Genomic DNA, 22,296 nt, shown 5'->3' on the forward strand with positions numbered 1-22,296 from the left:
TCACTGAATAAAATGGAGAGCACCTATGCTGGTATTTTGAACCTTGGGAAGTTGCCTTTCCTTGGCATTACATTACAATGTCATGGGATACTACTGTGCTATAAGAAATGAGGGGCAGACAGACTTCATAATAACCTGGAGAGACTTATATAAACTGATGTTGAGTGAAAAGAGCAGAACCAGGAGAACTTTGTACACAATTATAGACACATCGTATCTGTGAAGACTAATAACTTTGATAGACTGGACTCCTCTCAGCAATGTAAGGTTATAAGACAACTCCAAAAGACTCATGATGGAAAGAGATATGCACATCCAGAGAAAGAGATGTGGAGTCTGAATGCAGATTGAAACAAACTACTTGCTCTCTTTCTTTTTCTTGTTTTGTTTCCTCTTTCCCATTGTTCATTCCATTGGTTATAATCCTTTACAACCTGACAAATGTTTAATGTGAAGGTATTTATAGATTCTATGTTTGACTGCATGCTGCCATGGGGGAGGGGGGATGAAGGAAGGGGGAGAAAACTTGAAACTCAAAGGATTGTGGAACTGAATGATGTAAACTAAAAGTAAATAAACAAATTAATTTTTTTTAAAGACATTGTAAAAAGCAGTGTGCTTTATACAATATGTATAATTTATAAAACCACTTTATTCAAAGAAAGAGCACAGTGAAAATCATTTACATTAACTACTTTAAAATTAAATCATCTCTTTTCAGATTCAAAATCCTATGAACATTTATTAGTGTAATTTAATATTTAATAATGTAATTATCAGAAAACTTTATCCAAAATGCAGATGTGGAAGAAGGGATATCTTATAGTTTACTGATAATTAAGACAGGATTTAAATTAAGTAAGGTCAGAAGCAATGAGGACTCTTGTTCTATACCAATGGGAAAAATCCTAAGGTTGATGCTTGAACCCAAGAAAATATGGAAAGAAGCCACAAAGTATTACAAGGCTATCTGGAACTCAATGTCACATTTGCTCTTCAAAAGCAAGAAGTATGAACTAATAATGACAGTTTTGTTCAAGTAGGAGACCTGATTACACTTCAAATGCTTTAACCCTTGAACAGCATACCACAGTGAGACGAGAATATCTAGCAGCCCCAGTCATGTTTGTTGTTGTGTACAGTTGTGCCCGACTCTTCATGACCCTGAGGAATATACCATCTCTGGGATTTTCTTGGCAAAGAAACTGAAGTAGTTTACCATTTTCTTCTCCAGTGGATTAAGGCAAATAAAGGATAAGTGATTTGCCCAGGGTCACACAGTTAGTAAGTTCTGAGGCCTGATTTGAACTCAGGTCTTCCTCACTCCAGGCCCTGGGCTCTATGTTACAAAATACCATTATCATGCTGGTATTAGTAGGAAAGAAAGGCCATAATGGTTACAAACATTTTATGTCATAGGAAGAAATATGCATTATACATTATTAAATGCATAAGAGGAAGGATTTTGTTGAAGACAGAATCAAATCTTTTTGAGTCTTACTCTATTTGATTACTTCAATATCTCAATAGATGTGATCTTACTGATATGAGTACCCTCACAAAAGGTGAAGCACTCAACTCCATCCATGCCTTCTCAATCCTGTATAATTCCTGATCTCATTGTCCGCTAGAAGTCTACAGAGGAACTACTGAAAGGCAATCTCAACTATTCAGAACAAAGCTAAGAACTACAGAGTAAGCAAAAAAAAAAAAAAAAAGCCTAAGAGCAGCCAAAACAGATGAATCAAAGATAACTCACCAGAATATATATATGTAGGATATGTTCTCACACTATCACTTAAGAGTCTGTTTACTCTTTATAAACAATTTTAATAGGCTTGGCTATCTCCCATACCATAAAACACAAAAGAAATACCTAGTGTAGTGGTAAAAGCATTAGAGTAGGAGTTAAGGGAATGTAATCAACATTATACTACTAATTAGCTATGAGTAAATACAGGAAACTTTCATTCAAAATAGTTAATTTTTTTAAAGTTTTCCTATATAAGTTATCTGTAAAGTTCACTTTTGTGAGTTATTTGAATCTTCCACTGTATAGGATAAATGATACATAAATATAAAGCCTTAGTCTATAACAATAAGATCTGGGTTAATAATATGTCAATACCAATATCTTAAATAAAATATTAATTAATTGCACCAAGAAGATATACACAGCACCTCTTCTAAGACCTCCAAATGTTTTCACATAGATTATTTCATTCATCTTCACAACATCCTTATGTGGTAGTTAAATACAGGAAACGAGAATGCATGCAGCATGACAGAGAAATCTAAAAATAGCTATAAAAACTCACACAGTCAGTTCACTATAAACAGCATTCTGAAGTTTCTTTTCCCAGCCTGTAAAAATAAAATGGTTTCAATATATAGGTTTCAATGAAAAGTTATATATCATTATTAATTACATAATGTGAAACTATGTTATATTGATTTTCATTCCCTAAAATTCTCCTACACATTCACCAAGTCCCAATGGCTAACACTGTGTTAATAACACTGTGCCAGGGCTATCATTGAGTCAGTTCTCCTTGATAAAATAGTATTATGCTCCATTTTCTTGGGCTAGAAATTCCTCTTTCCTTTTGTCAGAATACACAATATATCTGGTTGCCTTGTAAGATGGTAAAAAAAAAAAATTAGACTAGTAATAAAGCGATCTAATACTTGGGGGAAAGTCACAAGCTTTCTGGGCCTCAGATATAAAATTAGTTTGGACAAGATGAGTTTTTAAAGTCCTTCCCTATGCCATCCCCTCCTCCACACACTCACACATTTTAATTTGCAATTTTATCTCCTTCTCTTTTTCAGTTGGGGAAATCAGATAAGGGGTATGAAGAAAGAGGGAGTACAAAGGAGAAAAATTAATAATGTTTCTTAAACTTATCTTAGATAACTCATTATGCTTAATCTATTTTTCATCTGGGATAAAGAGTCATTTAATATTCATTAATGTAATTAGTCATTTACTCAGCATTTACTGAGTCTTCAGAAACTCTCTCTCTACAATGAGAAACTCATTCACTTTTTGGTTTTACTACTCATTCTTTTCCACAAAGAGATTATAGCAGAAGTAATTGGATGGGTGGGGATGAGAGTGGTGTATAAAGAATTTTAGTATGACAAAAAATTAAAATTTACAAACCTGATATTCTAAAGAACTCCTTAATATCTTCTTTGAGTGATTCAAGTTTAATCTCAGGCTTCTGAAGACTAACCTGTTACATTAAAAAAAAAAAAACTTGTCAAAATTAAGCCTTTTGGCTGATACTGACCACTGTTCAAGCCAAAGTAGATATAGTAAATGTATATACACTGCAAAGAAACACTATTTCCCTGTCAAAGCATCATGAACATCTAACTTTTTGAAAGCCTAACAAAGGATTTTATCACTTCTTCCGAAAATAGTAGGATTGTGCACAATAGTTTGTAACCCATGCAAAATACAAAGACTTGTAGTTTATGTATATTCACTTTTTTTACCTACAAACCCCAATAGGAAAACAAGAGATCTTAATACAATTTCCCCTTCCTTATGTACATAAATCTATTGAATATAACAAACTCAAAAGGGTTCTCTCATCCCCATTTTGAATTCTTCCATACATCTCTACAATATATTTAGACATACTTATGTTCTAACCCTCTGGAGAAGTTTTTATGAGTTCTGAATGATACATGTTTTTAAATGTATTTTCCTAACTTTCACAAAATTTGCACCAAATAAGCATGGGTTCACTTGTTGCCAGTAGAGATTATCTTCTTTATCTTCATCATGCTTCCACTCAAATTATCCTTTTTGTTCTAATTTTCTCCCCAAACAGAAGATGGTATCATATAGAAAAAAAATTTTTTTTAGATTTAGAGTCAGATAAATTGGGCTTGAATTCTATCCCTACCACATACTACCTGCATGATTTTATTAAGCTACATGCTCAATAAGTGCCAGATACTGTGTTAGGTGGTGGGGATACAAAGAAAAAATAATTAAATAGCCCCTGCCCTCAAGAATCTTATATTCTATCATGGGAGACAAAATGTACATAAGTATGTATAAACATACTATATACAAAATAAAGACAAAGTAAATTAGTAACTAGGATTTATCAGAAAAAAAACTTGCTGTAGAAAGTCATCCTTGAGATGACTGCTGAAGGAAGCAAGAGACTTAAGGCAGAGATAAGGAGAAGATGCATTTCAGGAAAAGAGACAGAAGGAGAGGGGAGGCCAGGAAAAAGGCACAGAAATGGGAGGAATCATTTGTAAAGATCAGCAAAAAGGCCAGTTTGGCTAAATTACAGACTGTAAGAAAGGGAATAATGTATAACAAAGTTGAAAAGATAGATTGAGATCAGGTTATGAAGGTACATATTTGACTCTAAAGGTAATAGGAAAAAATCAAGAGTTTAATGAGTTAGGAGACTGACATGGTTAGACCCACCCTTCAGGAAAATCAATCTCATAGTTGTATAATGCTTTGAATGGAGAAGGAAAGACTTGAAGAAAGAAGACCAATTAAGAGACTACTACAATAGTCCAGGTGAAAGGTAATAAGGGATTAAATAAAGGTAATGGCTCTGAGAACAAAGAGAAAGAAAAAGATGCAAGAAATATTGTGGAGGGAGGAGGGAGGGGAAGGATTAAAAAACATTAATAAGACCTGGCAATTTATTGGTTATGTGGGATAAGAGTGTGAGGAATCAAAGTTAATACTGGACTATGAACCTGGGTGGCTAGAAGAATGGTGGTGCTCTCACCATAAACAAAGATGTTTGGAGTGGATTGGTATGGGGGAAGGAGAGGATGAAAAATTAATTCCATTTTGGACACACTGAGTTTGAGATACCTATAAGATATCCAGTCTGAAATACCCAATAGTTGACTAGATGTAAGGTACTGTAATGGGAATGCAAATTTGGAAGATCTTCCCTGCCCCTAGGCTAAAGTGCACCTGGAGCCTGGGGAGGGAGGCTTGTTTTTCATAGATACTTTTTGATTGGCCAGTGGGTCCAAAAGGTTGTTACATTCTCTGAGCCAGGAGAAGGCTATATAAGCCCTGATGTGAGGCTTTGTTTTGGGGGCTCACTTTGAGAAGTGTTCTGTGATTTGATCTGTATTCTGGGAAGCCGTTGTCCAGAGCCCCCCCCGGCTTTGAAAAACCCAGATGTGGAAAACCAGATGTTGACTGGGTATGGATGTAATGGTTGGACAGTTTGGAAATCTGTCTATGTGATCTGTTTCTGTCTTGATAATTCTGCCTGTATACTTTGAAGTTCGGGGTGCTGACCTTTTTCCCCTGAACAAGGTAAACGATATATGTCTGACTGATTAAAGTAAGCTTGTTAACCCATTTTGAGTTGCTTTCCTTTAACAAAGCAGATCCAAGAACCTGTATGGGCAGCCACCCTGAGGACACTTGGGGTGCTTGCTGCTACAGGTACTAACAAAGTAGGACTGGATATGTAGAATTATGAATCATCTACATAGAAATGATCATTAAATCCATGGGTTCTAATGAGTTCACCAAGGGAGAGTATAGGACCAAAAGAGAAGAGTGTCCAGTACAGAGTTTTTAAAAAGAACACCCACAGTTAGAAGATGTGGGATGAAAGATGAACTGGCAAAGAAGCAGCCACACAGGTAGAAGAGGAGCCAAAAGAGAGAAGGATAATTAAAATCCAGAAAAGACAGTTATCAGGAGGAGATTGTGGTCAATAGTGTCAAATGCTGCAAAGGTCAAAAAGGAAAAGGATGGGGAAAGATTCATCCATTAATGCAAGCACTGCTATGTGACCAATGAGATGGAGAATTAGACATCTCCTTCAAGCCTCATGACCTCTCAAATGTCTTCGAAATAGGAATTAAGTCCAACAGATAAAGCAATTTCAACTGTTTCCATGGTACAGGACATTAAGAAACCAAATAAGGTAAAAACATGATGACCTAATAACAGAGAAAAATCCCTAACCCCTAATACATTCACTCAGCAACTCCTCCACTACTGCCTACCATGTTCCCAGAAGCAGGGCTAAAAAAACCAACCCAGGGGTCGAGTCAAGATGGAGGAGTAGAAGCAGGACCTCCCCGCTGCTCTGGCTTCCACCTTCCCCAATCCATGTAAAAAGGGGACTCTAAAACTTTGGAGCTGCAGAACCCACAAAATGACACAGAGAAGCTAACCTCTGAGGACAACCCGGAAGGCCAGCAGGAATTGGCCAGCACTCTGAGAGTGTTCTTGAGGGCAGCGCTCTGGCCCCAACGCCAAGGCTTTAACCTCAGGGTGGACCTGACCAGCCACCAGCTGAAGGGACTCCAGATCAGCAGTAGATGTGGCCATTTCCAGATTTATCAACACATAGATGTGAAGGACAAAGTGAGAGGTCAGTACAGTCTGGACTTTGGGACCCAGTAAGTGGGAGTGCCTGGCTTTTGCCCCCAGGGCGAGAAGCCGCTGAGACACTGGCACAGCCAGCCAGTGCCACGTGACAGCTTCAGCTCCTGGCCTGGAGAGTGTAGGGGGACCAAGCACCAGTCTGAGGGGTAATCACTCTTGCTTTAACCTTCTTGGACCTGGATTGCAGTCTAGAGTGGAGGTCCTAGGGTGTGTGTCCAGCTTGCCAGAGCTTGTGGAGACCTCAGAGAGGGCACCCATCTAATACCTCCAGCAGCTGAGAAAACCCCAGCGTTTGGGACCAAAGCTCCCCTGTCTGGTGGCAGAGTCCTACTGTGGCAAAAAGCCCAGGGGTCAAGTGACTGAGGGGTGACATGACCAGGCAAAGGAAACAAAGGAGACAGAAATTCCAACATTAGACCCCTATTTTGGGGACAAAAAGGAGCAAAGCATAGAACAGGAGGAAGACAGTGAAGTCAGAACTCCAGCACCAAAAGCTTCAAAGGAAAATATGAGCTGGTTACAGGCCATAGAGGACCTTAAGAAGCAGATAAGAGAAGTGGAGGAAAAATCGGGAAGAGAAATGAGAATGATGCAAGAAAATTACAAAATGAGAGTCAACAGCTTGACTGAGGAAAATCACACCTTAAAAAAATAGACTAACGCAAAATGGCAAAAGAGGCTCAAAAAGGCAATGAGGAGAAGAATGCCTTAAAAAGCCAAATTTGCCAGATGGAAAAAGAATCTCAAAAGCTCACTGAGGAGAATCATTGCTTCAGAATTAGATTGGAGCAAATGGAAGCTAATGACTTTATGAGAAATCAAGATGCTGTTACACAGATCCAAACAAATGAAAGAATAGAAGGCAATGAGAAATATCTCATCGGGAAAAACCACTGACCTGGAAAGTAGATCCAGGAGAGATAATTTTAAAAATTATTGGACTGCCTGAAAGCCATGATCAAAGTAAGAACCTAGAAATCATCCTCCAGGAAGTTCTCAAATAAAACTGCCCTGATGTTTTAGAACAAGAGGGAAAAATAGAGGTTGAAAGAATCCACCAATCACCTCCTGAAAAAGATCCCAAAATCAAAACTCCGAGGAATATTGTAGCCAGGTTCTGGAATTCCCAGATTAAGAAGAGAATATTACAAGCAGCCAGGCAGAAACAATTTGAGTAATATGGAAACACAATCAGGATAACCCAGGATCTGGCAGCTTCTACACCGAGGGATCGAAGGGCTTGGAATATGATATTCCGGAAGTCAAAGGAGCTGGGATTAAAACCAAGAGTCACCTACCCAGCAAAACTGAGTATCATGTTTCAGGGGAAAACATGGTCATTCAGTGGAATAGAGGACTTTCAAGGTTTCTTGCTGAAAAAACCAAAGTTGAATAGAAAATTTGACATTCAGATACAAGAAGCATGAGAAGGTAAACAGGGAAAAGAAATCATAAGGAACTTATCAAAGTTGAACTATTAACATTCCTACATGGGAAAACAATAATTGTAACTTATAAAACTTTTTCTCAGTAGTTGAAGGAAATAGAAATATATATATATATATATATATATATATATATATATACATATATGTCTATATATGAGGGTACATGGGCACATGAATACATATGTGAATGTGTGTATATATATTTACAGGTATACATAGAGGGCACAGGACCAATTTAACAGGGATGGGATCAAAGTAGAGAATAGAACAAGTGGGAGGTGGGATAGGAGGGAGGGAAATATAGTCAGTCTTTTACAATATATCTACTATGTTAGTGTTTTGCATTAGCCACACATGTACAACCTATACTGAAGTGCTTATCTTCCCAGTAAGGGTGGGTGACAAGGGAGGAAGGGAATGAATCTGGAATTCAAAGTTTCAAAACCAAATATTCAAATATATATACTATTATTAGTACTATTTTACATGTAATTGGGAAATAAGATAATAAGATAATACTGGGGCATAGAGATCCACTGGAAAAGTCAAAAGGGGTATGGGAGAAAATATGGGAGAGAGCAGATTGGAGAAGGGGATATCCTGTGGGACTGCCATTTTGGGGCAGTGGCTAGGGGAAAAAAGGGGAGAATTTGTAACTCAAAATCTGGTGGAAAAGCATTTGAAAAAAAAAAAGAAAAAAACCAACCCACATGCTTACAAAAGAATTCAACTCTACTCTCCAATCACCTCCTTCCTCCAGCATGTAGATCTTCAAATGGCAGAAATCTACTCAGGCTGCAATAGCAGCCCAATAGAGATAAGGCAGAGTACAGAAAAACAGAGAGAAAAAAGACAGGCCCTTGTGTGACACTCACTAAGACTGATGAAAAGAGCCAAACAGGCATCTGCGTTAGTTCTGCTTCCCCTCAGAAGCCACTTGGGGCAGAGACTAAAGCTGGTAGACTGGGAATTGTTCAGTGTGGAATGAGGCTAAGAGAGCTTTAAGATGCAGCCTCCAGGGAAACTGCCATCAAAAGGGAGTAAAAAAAGAGAGCAACAGAGGAAAGTATGGGAAAAAAATTAAAATTAGCAAATATCTTAGAAGGTAGAAAAACTCAAGCAAAGACCTTGAACATAAACAGATAAAGCAAAAGGAAGATATTAAAGTTAGGAAGAAAAATGACTTCCAAATCAGGTAAAAGAGCTTATGAAAAAATAGTAGAAAACAAAGGAAAGTAATCAAAACCAAAAGAGGCAAAGGAACATTGTGGATTCCCAAGAGTGCTTGGAAACACAGCAAGGTGTTCCCAGATGGTTTAAAAGTTAAATATGAAATGTGAAGGAAGAATTTATTCCCTGCCCTGAAAAATAATTAGCCAAATAGAAAAACTGGAATCTATTCTAGCAAATCTTACCAAAGAAACAAAGGAAATGACAATTAATTGGTAACATAAAATACATGGAAGTGAAAAACACTCTTGGAGAACCTAAAACCAATAAAAGCACTCATGATCTCCATACAAGCAAAGCATATAACTGATCTTGGAAGACATGTCATATAAAGACAATTCAAGGATTATAGGGCTCCCAGAAGAACATAAGTAAAAAAAATCTGAACATCATAACGCAAGAATTAATATAAGAACTCTGACTATAACATCTGAACACAGAAAACAAAGTACCAGTGTAAAGAATCCATAAATCATCTATAAACACAAACAAAACCAAAAACCCATTCTTCAAATTCTAAGACATATATAGCAGTTATTAAATCTAACAATGCCACCGACAAAAAAAAAATTAATTTGCAAGTGACCAGGAGAAAGCCATTCAAATGAAAAGAAAAGCAAACTTGAAAAACACAAGACTACTCTGTAACCCAAGGGGGAATGGAATATGTTCCAAAGAGTAAAGAAGCTCAAGATGAAGCCCAAGGTTACTTATTCTGCAAATCCAAGTCTAATTGTAAATGAAAAATGATAGACATCCAAAACATTTCTAGAAAGAAAACCTGACCTAAAGAAATTTGCTTCTTAAACACCCCAGAATACAAATATAAGAAGGGAAAACTAATACAGCAACCAAGAATAACAAAAATAAAGTAACAATAGAGAGATCATCAAGAGTTTTCTTTCTAAATGTACAGGAAGAGACTTAAGTGAAAACAGAATTCAAAGAGAATAGAAATATTCTCGGAGAAACAGGCCTGAAACACCATGAACCACAAATCAGGAATCTTTCAACATTCCATATAAAGGTGAATCAAGGTTTTCTGTGGGACCAAATTACAACTTCATACAACTTTATTTCATTACAACTTTTTTTAGAGCACACTTTATAAAAGTGGGTAGGAAAGGAAGAAGAAAGAGAACATATGATGTACCCTAAACAAGTCAAAGGCTAACAATGAAGGTAAAATAACTATTGCAGTCTTTCAGGAAGAAGATAACCTAGAACAGGGCTTCTTTTTGGTATTGGGAGGTCTGAGGGCATGCACAGGGCAAGTGCACATGCTTTGGTTTCAGAACCAAGGCTGCAGTGAAGCTGCAAGATGCAACACAGGCAAGTGCTGCCAGAAACCCCTCAGATTCATTGTGTTTGATTTTTAATTAATTTTTGGTCATTGAAAGTTCAGAAACCTTTTACTGTTGCCAAATTTTATGCAACCCTACATAGGGTTGCTACCCATAACTTAAGAAGCACTGGAAAGGAGAATGAAAGAGGAAGCAAAGGGAGGGATTGAAGCAGGGGAAAGAGAAAGAAGTAATTCTTATTTCAGCAGTGAAATGGGATAGCAGTGATGATATGGAAGAAGAGACATATGCTATAAAGAAATACAGAGACCTTATAACAGATATGATCTTCAGGGATTTCCTTATTCAAGAAGTGAATCAGAGCTCTGAGGGACAAAAGGCACTCATTATGTGGGTCTGTTTTGCTACCTTTCTTCTTCTTTTTAAAAATTCCTTATTATAAGGAATCCTTCTCTTGGAGGGATGGGGAAGAAATAAGTGGAATATACAAGTGATTAAAAACAAAATATATAAATTAATTATTTTTTCTTTTTTGGAGGGCAATTGGGGTTAAGCAACTTGCCCAAGGTCACACGGCTAGTAAGTGTTAAGTGTCTGAGTTCACATTTGAACTCAGGTCCTATTGACTCCAGGGCTGGTGCTCTATTCACTGCGCCATCTAACTGCCCCTAAAATTTATTTTTTAAAAAGAAATTGTTCTGCTCTTTCCACACGGCCTTGGGACCGTCTGGTCATGCTGCTGGTAAATACAGTAAGGCCCGAAAGGGTACAGTGAATTGGCCAAACACACACAGCGTATAAGTAGACGGAGCCTCTGATCCTACAGCTGAGTAAAGTTCCCATTTTAACTCAGGTTCAGTGTAACCATGGCTCATGGTCACAAGAAGCATTTGAAGTGTGTAGCAGCTCCAAAGCATTGGATGCTGGATAAGTTAACAGGAGTTTTTGCTCCAAGACCATGAACAGGTCCCCACAAGCTGAGGGAGTGTCTCCCACTCATCATCTTCCTGAGAAACAGACTGAAGTATGCCCTGACTGGAGATGAAGTAAAGAAGATCTGCATGCAGCGATTCATCAAGATTGATGGCAAGGTCCACACTGATATTACATACCCAGCTGGCTTTATGGGTGTCATTAGCATTGAGAAGATGGGTGAACATTTCTGTCTGGTTTATGACACAAAGGAAAGCTTTGCTGTTCATCATATTACAGCCGAGGAAGCTAAATATAAATTGTACAAAGTGAGGAAAATTTTTGTGGGTACAAAAGGTATTCCCCATCTGGTGACCCATGATGCCCATACTATCCGTTACCCAGATCCTCTGATCAAAGTGAATGACACAGTTCAGATTGATTTAGAGGCTGGCAAGATCACTGATTTTATCAAGTTTGATACTGGTAACCTATGCATGGTGACCGGTGGGGCTAATTTGGGTCGAATTGGTGTGATCACAAACAGGGAGAAACATCCTGGCTCTTTTGATATTGTCCATGTAAAAGATGCCAAAGGCAATAGTTTTGCCACCAGGCTCTCCAAAATTTTTGTTATTGGCAAAGGTAATAAGCCTTGGATCTCTCTTCCCTGAGGAAAGGGTATCCGCCTTACAATTGCTGAAGAGAGAGACAAGAGATTGGCAGCTAAGCAGAGCAGTGGCTAAATGAGTGCAGATAAGGATTTGTAGGGTTTCAATCAAGTTGAGATGTTACAGTTTTTAACAAAAAATGTGATTACCCTACAAAATATAAAATACACAAAATAAGAAATAGCTTAAACAACATGGTCTTATAAAATGAAATAGAACAAGCCATAAATGCCTTTCTCTTCTTTCATTGGATTAGAGTACTGTGGGTATGAATGCTGCATAAAATGTTAGAAGATGTAGCTGTATCGGTTTTGCTTAACTGCTTTTCTTTGTTACATGGAATGGGTCTCTGATTGGAGGATGGGGAGAGGACATATCCCAAAATGGCTGATATGAAAACAAAAGATATCAATAAAACTTCAAGAAAAAAAAAAGGAATTGTTCTCTCCAAAGTCATTGATGATTTTTGTGAGGTTGAGCAATAACCTAACCCTTGTCCCTATGAAAGTTAGATTTTTTTTCTTAAAAAAACTGAAACTATTCTTGAGACTTGATTTGCTCAGGGGACTAATGGCTCAAGCTATTAACATCACTTTCTGGTTGCCTCAGTACAAAACAGCCAAGAAAAGCTCTAAGAATTCTCTGCTGTTTAGCTGACAGACCATTATAGACAACTCAGACAAGGGAGCTTTGCTTAGCTGAATAAACTCAGGATATCCTCTGAGCATAATACTTGTTGAATATCCTTCTGCTATGGCTAGATAAATCTCCATTTGCTAGTTGCTAAATCTACAAGTATCTCATTTCTTTTCCAATATTGAACACAAATTATGAGGGGTACTGTGCTGAAGCAGGCCCAACATAGGACAACTGGTGCAGTTGCATAAAACGACAACAGAATGATCTTGTTGAAGTAGGCAGTGCAAAGGAAGGTTAGCTCAGAATGGCCCTCCATGTTTCTAGAAGTGCTTCTGTTGATGCCTCCATAAATAGGGTTGCTTACCAAAAGGTTCCCCTCAACTTAGCAAAATCAGAGAGCAAATTTGCTTGTGGCCCTCTAGACTGGTAATTTAAGCATCTTCCAAATTCTACTAGAATATTTCTTTCAAAGCAGTCAGGAGAGATTGGAATTGGGGGAACTGAAAGTGATCTTCCCTATACTAGAAAAGAACAAATAAGATTAAGGAGATGTGATTGGCTTTTGAAGGACTATTATTGCAAATGTTCAGCACTGCTAATACCTGAAGCAGGATTAGGGAACCTTGCGGTCCCAAGGCTGAAAGTGGCCTTTTAGTTCCCCAAATGTAGCCCTTTGACTGAATCCAAACTTCATAAAACAAATCCCTTTAATAAAAGGATTTGTTTGGTAAAACTTTGACTCAGTCAAAGGGCCGCACCCAAGGATCTAAGTGTCCAGAAAAGGCAGATTCCCCACCCCTGACCTAGGGGAAAGCTTACTGAAAGAAAAATCACTTTCAGCTTTAAGGAAGTCATATTTGGGAGTAAATGGTGAAATAACAATTTGGTTTTGAAATGGATTTTTGGATATGATAATGTAGTTGAACAAGCAGTTCTCAGTTATGTTATACTGTTTATGGACATAAGCAGTCAAGTAAAGAATGTCTTGAGGTCCTCCAAAAGTGAGAGAGTTCAAACCAAGATAGATCTTTAGAATTTTAAGATCACCTAATAATTGTACTTAATGAAGTGACTGAAGGTCATTTTTTCTTCTTCTAACTTTGTATTTGAGAAGCTAACTGAAAGGTACATGTATACCACATGGACACTGTTGTGATTCTGATTCTTTCCTGCAAACCACTGAGGGAGGCACTTAGAAGGACAGTGCTTAATTCTGCCTAGGCACCCAGAGAACTTCCTAGAACTGGGGATGTGGACAAATGTGCCAACTATACCCCACCCAGTTCATTTGCTGAGGATAGACAGTAAGTAGGACATCAACTTTAAAAGCTTCCTCTCTCACTTGCATGTGTAACTTTCTCAAACTTCCCCTGAAGAGGTCAGATGCTTTCTACCAATCTAGCAGAAATGGCTCCTGCTTACACATAGTAGAGAGAACAGGTTTACAGGAGTCTCTCGCTTTTTAAAAACAAATGTGCTAGGGCGGTGAGGTGGCTCAGTGAGTAAAGCGCCGCCCGGAATCAGGAGGGCCAGAGTTCGGTTCCGGCCTCAGACACTTAACACCCACACAAAAAAAACTAGCTGTGTAACCTTGAGCAAGTTACTTAACCCCAATTGCTCTCCAAAAAGGAAAAGACAAAAAACAAATGTGCTTTGTGTCTTTACTTGAGCAGAGGTGGCCAATCCTGAGGTGGACATTCCTAGTCTTAGTGACAACCTTGTGAGTCAGATGTCAGGAACTCCAGGACTTATCTCAGTGAGGGACCACTGGAAACAAAAGGAATTCTCTGCACTAAAGGAGATGACATTTCAATCCATCAAGATCTTTCTGGAACCTGATTCTGCCAAGGGTGCTAGCTTTATGCTAAAGTCACTAATGTTAATATTAAATAGAATAATAGTCATACACAAATTGTCCAGGTACTCTATTGAAAACCCCCTTCAATCTGATTATTCCACCTCTTGTTTGCAGTTTTGGCAAGGGAGGCGATGTCAAATTCTTTGCTAAAATCCAGCAAACTATATCTTAAGTATTCTATCTTGATTTACTAGTCTGAAAGAGGATCTAACATCTATTAAAAAAGGAAATGAAATTAGTTTCACACGACCCATTCTGGTTCAGTGATCACCACTTCCTTTTCTAGACATTCACTATCTGTTTAATAAAGCAAGCTGAGATGTTTGCTGGCAATCAAAATCAAATTTACTGGTGTATAGTTCCATATTCCACTATCCTCTTTTTTTTTTTAAATCAGGGCAATACTTGCTCTTTTCCAGTTCTATGTCACCTCTACTGTTCTCCACAGTCTTTCAAAGATCACTGACCATGGCTCAGTAATAGCATCTGCCAGTTCTCTCAGCATCCTGGGATATGTTCCTCTGAGTCTGGAGATAAGCTCATCTAGGGAAACTTTGTGCTCACTTATCATCTCTCTATATCTTTCGTTTAAACTTCCTAGTGGCCATTTTTGTTCTGTCCTTTGAAAGGCAAAGATCATTCTTCCAGTCAGATGGAAAAAAAAATCAGCAAAATAATGGTTCAACAAGTCGCTTGGCCCTCTCTCCAACAGTGGTTATCATGGTCCCATCCACCTTGGGCTGTATGTAATACTATCTCTTTTTTAATCCTCCTTTTTTTCTCTAAAATTGCTCAAATACAAGCAAACAAAGGCACTTTGGCCTTCCTAGCCACACTCAGCTCATTCTGAACTTTACTGAGAGCCCTTAAAACTATTCTTATAGGACTTTCACTATGCTTTTGCATTAATTTTCTGAGAAATATCAAGTGGTATACCTTGGCCAGTATGTAGAGTACATAATGGGGAAGGATGTGAGAGCTATTTGGAAAGATAAGTTAATGCCAGTTGTGTCCATCTTCTGTAGATATCTTTTAAAAACACAAATTTATTAAAAGTAAACCAAAAAATAGAAAAGTAAACATTGTTAAGGCTATCAAGAAACAGGCACTCTGATATGTTGTCTAAGGTATTATAGATTGGTGCAAATGTTTCAAAGAACCTGATAATTTTAAGTGTGAATCATAAAACCTTTTAAACAGGAATATGTGTCAAGGAATTACAATTTCTAATTTAATAAATAAGTCTTAGGGAGGTGCCTGAAGCTAGAAGAAGTTAAGTGACTCACCTATGGTCACACAGCTATTAAGTTTCAGAGACAGAATAAGAATTCAGAGACAGAGATCAGGTGATTTGCTAACTTTATCCACTGTGCTATGCTACCTAGGACATGAATGCTTTCCTTAAAATGTCTTCTAAAAAGGAAAACATAATTGTGCAAAAAATTCATTTGCCAGATATATCTGTAATAACAAAATATTGCAAATAAACTACATGTCCAACAATTGGAGAATGGCTGAATAAATTGTGACATTTTAATGCAGCAGAGTAATAATATCTAAAATAAGAAATATGAATATAAAGACATGAAAAGATAAATATGAAGAGATTCAAAGTGAAATTAACAGAACCAGAAAAGTATACACATTAAATACAACTCCACATTTTTAAAAAGAAAATTTAAAAAAAACTAGCAAAATAGTAGTGATACAGTCTAGGGGTGCTAGGAACTTCAAAGTGCAAGGTACAGGGTGGATCTGCCTTGAAAGAATTCTACCACTAAAGCCTTCCTTATTATTAGGACACTAGTTGGGTGGGTCAGATTCTAAATCTGTGCAATTTAATGGGGGTAAGATTGATATTTTTATACAGAAAGACTGTGGGAAGATCTTGATGGGATTAAGGAGTGGCAAGTAGCCTGGGCGGGTCAGGTGCAGACAATGAGTGCCACAATGAAAGGGCAGTTAAAAGGATTATGGCAGGATGCCTCAGAGAAACACCAGGAACTTGATTGCTGAAATTTGTGGGAAAGTTCAGGACCTTTTATGGGTCCATCATTAGCACCCCATCAGTAGCAGATCTCTCTCATGGACTTGGAGGGAAATACAAATTTTCTAGGTTTTCTCTTAATTTGTTTGATTCTGCACTTAAATTATAAGGTTTCATATAAGATTCTGCACTTTATTTTGTACATTTATTTAGTTCTTTGATGATGGGTTTTAAGTTCATGATAGTTTAAGAGAATGGGAAGCACTACAGGTTTCTGTCCCTGAATCAGACTTCTTCCCTCTCCTATCAGTCCTCTATATTAATATTCCTAAATTTCAGGCCTGACCACTTCACTCCCCTTTCAAGAAGTCTGATTGGCTTCCCATTGTCTTTATATTAAAATACAAACTCATTTTGGCATTTAAATTTGGCATTTAAAATCCTAAACAAGGCTGATCACATAAACATTTCTTCTTTCCAGTCAAACACTATTTTCTAGTCAGCTTGTGTTTCTTATTCATAACATTCCATCAGGTTCCCCATGCCCCAACTCTATGCCTTTATATAAGGTTGTCAAACATTCTATCCAGTGATAGATTATCACTGACAACAAGAATATTAAGTGACTAAAATTATTTAGCACCTACTGATTGATTTCAAGAGTCTGGAAAAAAAAAAGAAACAGTCTCTGTCTAGAACAAATTCACATTTTATTGAGGTGGGATACAATGTCACACAGAGAAATAAATATAAAATATTTACAAAGTAAATACAAAGAAATTGGCCCGGGGAGGGGAGGGGGGGGGAAGGAAACCCTAACGGGTGCAATCGGGAAAGGCCTAATGTAGGAGATAGGCCCCAAGGAGTTCCAAGAGCTGGCAATGAAGGAAAAACGCTGAAGTACAATATTCTGGACAAGAACAAACCACAGGGCCTTTTTACAATCTTTATCCAATCAGAAAAATGTGAATTTTACTTTAGAAGTGATAGGAAGACACAGAAGCTTCTTGAGCAACAGAGTAACATGGGCAGATCTGTACTTTAGAAAGATTATTTTGACAGATGGTAGAAAACAATGTATTTGGAAGAGGAAAAGTTAGAGGTAAGGAAAATAATCAGATAGCACTTATAATTCTCTAAATGAGAGATGAGGGTAGTGGCCATATTAATGAAAACAAGTGGATGGATGAAAAGATATCATGTAATTAGAAGCACCAAGACTTAGCAAACAACCCCCTATATGGGTGTTTAACTCACTTAAGGGTGAGTGAGGGTTTAAAGTCAAGGCTGACCCTGAGACTGCAAATGTGTATGACTAGACGGATGATGGTATTCTAGAACAAAACTGAAAAATTAGGAGGACAGGTGGGATTTAGGAGGAAATATAATAAATTTGGACTTGGAAATGTTGAGTTTGAGACCCTCTGGGGGCATCAAAGTAGAAATGTTCAGCAAGCAGTTAAAGATACAAAAATAGAACTCAGAAGAAAAGTGGAGGACTGGATATGTATATTTGGAAATCATCTAAATAGGTGATAACCAAACCATGGGACATGATAAAATCCTTCAGAAGCATGAGGAGAGAAAAGAGAACTCAGAACACAGTGGGATATTGATGACAATCCTGCAAAGGAGACTGGGAAAGAAAAGCCGTACAAATAGAATGAGGGTCAGGAGGACAATATTATGAAAGCACAGGGAGGGAACTGTATCCAGGAAAGAGAGAATGGTCAATAGTGTCTAAAGCATTTCAACTAGGTGTGACATAAAATAGATTTGAAGTAGCTGATGAGCTTCTGTCATACCTTGTGGGGCTCATAAAAAACCAGTAATCTAGTTCACATTCAAGAGTCTGGCAACTTAACCATAAAAGACATTTTAACCAATCCTGTAAGAAGGAACTGCTTGAGTGGAAGGAGGAAAAAAAGTCTTGGCCTCCCTCCCACCTTAATAAAAGGAGGGCCTTGTGAACTTTGGACGACTAGCAACTTGAGATTTTTTTTCCATCAGAGTCCTAGCAATATTCCTGAAATAGCCATCAGTCAAGAAGCATTTATTAAGCACCTGCCACATACCAGGCATCATACTAAATACTGAGGATACCAGAAAAGGCAAAAGATAGTCCCTGCCCTCAAGGTATAATAGAATAGGGGAGACAACATGAAAACAACTATGTATAAATAAGGTATATGGAGGAGAGGAAGAGGGTAATGGCAAGATTAAGAGTATGAATATCTCTGTAGCTGAGTTTGGAGTGTAGTCATGGAACTGAGGAATGGAGGAAGTGGGAAATTACGGTGTTTGAGGTAATGTCAATATATATGTTGAAGTCCTCTAGGATGAGGACAGATGTTGCTGTAGGCTGTGAACTAGGCATGGAACTCATTAAAGAAAAAGGAAAGTGTCCTGGGAAATAGTAGATAATAGTTACAAGACTCTTGCCTGGATGATAAGGTTAGATTGAATGAACCACAAAGAACAAGTTCCTGAGTCAGTGACAGGTAGTAGTTTCAGGAGCCAAGGACAAACTAGACACACTCCCATAAAGAAGCACCAGGACTCTACAAAGCAGAGTCTGGCAGAAAGCTACAGGTTCTTCATGCACAGGCCTGGAGAAAAGGGCCAGCAACTGTATACCACCCCTTTGCCATATGGGCATTCTAAGCTTGAGCCCACTTTCCCTTGAACTCTGGATGTACTTTGGAGAAAGTATCATAGACTTTGGGGTGATTTGTGTATGTATGTATGTATATACATACATATATAAAAGTTTATCTGTATATGTATATATATACATGTATACATACAAATATATAAAAGTATGCATGTACAGAACTAGGTATTCTTCTTAAACTACTTTAGACAATATTCCTTTCTAAAAGTTTTTTAAAAGTCAATTAAGTTTCTAAAAGCTAACTAATTGATATCAACTGATCATCATGTGGGAGGGAGAGAAGTATAAAAATGAGGTCTTGTGAACTATGGCATTAGAAAAACATCCTCCAACCCATCAATGCTATGCTAGAATTCTTAGGGTACACACGGCAGCTGCCCTTTGAAGACCTAACCTTCCAGTGCTGGAGAAAGTTGAGAGATTTAGCCCAGAACAAATGCTACATTAAAAATAGGGGGAGGGGTAGCTAGGTGGCGCAGTGAATAGAGCACCAGCCCTGGATTCAGAAGGACCTGAGTTCAAATCCATACTCAGACACTTAACAAAAACTAGCCATGTGACCATGGGCAAGTCACTTAACCCCAACTGACCCTCCAAAAAGGAAAAAAAATAGGGGGATAGTATCATATTAGACACTTTCCCCCAGTATGAAGAAAGACACCCAGTCTCCAAGGTTTAACAGATAGAGAGGAGGCCTTGGAGACAAATACTGTGTGTGACTTTTGGAAAATCACATAATCTCTGAGTGCTCCAGGCCCTTTCTAAGATTATCCTAGTAGCATAATAAAAGATAGGAGAAGCAAGAATACATATAATTATAATATAAAATTTGTTATGTTAATAGAAGTCATATGGCATAATGGATAGAGACAAGCTTAGAAGACACAAAGACCTGGATTCAAGTTCCACCTCTGATATACACTGGCTGGGTGATCCTGAGAAAGTAATTTAATCTCTCAGGGCCCCAGACAACTCTCTGACACTCTAAATTGCAGAGAAGGTTAAGTATGAATTTACACTGAGAGAGAAAGTTCCCTCCACTAAGTCAGACCCTGACTAAAAGAAAAAAATGAAAGATGGATTAGGGAATATAAGGAAGGGAAAAATTTCTAACAGAAATATCTGTTAGAAGACAAATAACAATTAGGGGATTATAACACTGTTGGCACTTGGAAAACAGAAGAAGAGATACAAAAGATGCTGCATAAATGTAATCAATAAAAGATTTGGTAACTTCAGGTAACTGACTAAATCTGAGAAATGAGGGAGGAGAGAGAGTAAGATAACCCTAAGGATATGAATAGGGATCACAGATCAAAGACAGAGCTAAGAGACAATCTAAGGTAGCTTCTTCTAAGGTAGCTTCCTCAGTTTAAAGAAATGAAGACCTAGACAGGTTAAATGACTTTTTCAGTCAATCTTCTAGAAAGTTTTCTACCCTTGTTGCTTCCATTTCTGTTCTCATTCTCTTCTCAACCCTTCTGCAATCTGGCTTCTGATCTCATCACTCAAATGAAAATGCTCTAAAATCACCAAAGATCTCTTAAAGACTAAATCTGATGGCTTCATTCTCAGTTCACTCCTCAAGCCCTCAGCATTTGTACCTGCAGACACATTTTATCACCCTCTCTCTTTCTGTATCACTGCTTCTCTTAGTTCTCCTTCATCTGTTTGACTTCTCCTCAATCTCCTCTACTAAATTACCATCCATATCACATCCATTACATCCATATCTTGGGGTCAAAGGACCCCAAGACTCTGTTCTGGGTATAGTTGGTTTATCTATGTCTATACCTGTAAATATGTCTACATCTTTATTTTTCTCTGTATCTATTTTTCTCTCTCATCAGTTTACATGGGATTAACTAACTCTATGCTAAAAACTCCTAGATCTATGTAACAGAGAGCCCTAGGTCTCTCCCAATTAAAAACTGGACACCTCTTCCATGTCTCAAACTCAACAGAAATCACTGTCTTTACCCCCAAACCCACAACTCTTCCAAACTTCCCTATACCTGACAAGGGCACCACCATCCTTACAAAGATCCAGATTTAAATTCAACTCCTTGATTTCATTCATCCCACATAACCAAACCATAAGCAAAATCTTGTTATTTCTACAACTCTCATAGCCAAATAGTTTATTACTTCTCACTTGGACTATTACAATAGCCTACTAGCTGGGCTCCCAGTATTATATCTCCCTCTGCCAATCTATTCTCCACACAAGGGAAGACTACTTTAAAGAAAACAAGCATTATAGATGCATAAAAAGCATATATGAAAGGCAAGGGAACCCTAAAAATGTTTTAGTGAAATTTAACTAAGTCACTCCATTAGTCATACTCCAAGTGGCTCCTTATTGCCACTAGGTCTAGGATCAAATACAACTTTTCTCTGTTTAGTATTTAAAGCCTTTTTTTTTTTTTTTAAAGCAATTGGGGTTAAGTAACTTGCTCAAGGTTACACGGCCAGGTGTTTCTGGGTGGGTGCTAAGTGTTTGAGGCCGGATTTGATCCCCAGGTTGTCCCGACACTGGGGCCAGTGCTCTTACTCGCTGTGCTACCTGGCCGCCCCAATTTAAAGCCTTTTTACAATTTGACTTCAGTCTATTTGCTTTTTTTTTTTTTAAAGGTAGCATGGATCTATAAGGTCATAGAAGTTAAGAATTGGACCTCAAAGGACTGTTCACTCACCTTTTAAGTGAGGGATTCTTAGCCTGGGGTCTATCAGTGGATTTCAGTGGGTCAGTCAACATGGATGGAAAAAGAAATTGCCTTATTTCATTATAATTGGTTTCTTTGCAATCCTATGTACTTTATTCCTTAAAAAATTATTCTGAAAAGGTGTCCATAGTCTTCACCAATTCAGTCTATTTTTTTTTGTCAGAATCATTTGTTTCTCTTTCCTGCATATTACAGTCTAGCCAAACCAGTCTTCTCATTGTGGGTTCCTCCCATGTGGTGTTCCAGTTCCTGTCTCCAGACCTGGAATGGACTCTCTCCTCACTTCTTCTACATCTTAAAATTTTTGATTCACTTCAAGACTCAGTACCAATGCCATCTTCTACATTAAGTTTTTCCCCTGCTATTAGTGCCTACCCCCCAAAGTTAACTTGTGTCTATGTTATGTCTATTTTGTTAACAAGCAAGTTATTT

At 37.8% G+C, this 22,296-nt stretch overlaps 1 protein-coding gene and 1 pseudogene across 3 annotated transcripts in view; one reads left to right on the forward strand and one right to left on the reverse strand.

Moving 5' to 3' along the window:
* The window catches only part of TBC1D19 (TBC1 domain family member 19), a 144,117-nt gene that overhangs the window by 118,321 nt on the left and 3,500 nt on the right, over positions 1-22,296 (reverse strand). For all 3 annotated transcript variants that reach the window (XR_011164570.1, XM_069068830.1, XM_069068828.1), the window contains exons 2-3: positions 3,167-3,239; positions 2,319-2,364 (exon numbers count right to left, since the gene is read on the reverse strand). Coding sequence is in view for 2 of the 3 variants with exons in the window: in XM_069068830.1 (XP_068924931.1) it covers positions 2,319-2,364; positions 3,167-3,239 (119 nt within the window). In the remaining variant the exon portion in view is untranslated. The remainder of the gene's footprint in view (positions 1-2,318; positions 2,365-3,166; positions 3,240-22,296) is intronic.
* On the forward strand, positions 10,930-12,414 carry LOC138150366 (small ribosomal subunit protein eS4-like; annotated as a pseudogene).

This window comes from Petaurus breviceps, unplaced genomic scaffold, assembly GCF_028583685.1.
Source record: "Petaurus breviceps papuanus isolate PSGF00001 unplaced genomic scaffold, PetGlider_PUasm1.0 140, whole genome shotgun sequence".
Taxonomy (NCBI): Eukaryota; Metazoa; Chordata; class Mammalia; order Diprotodontia; family Petauridae; genus Petaurus; species Petaurus breviceps.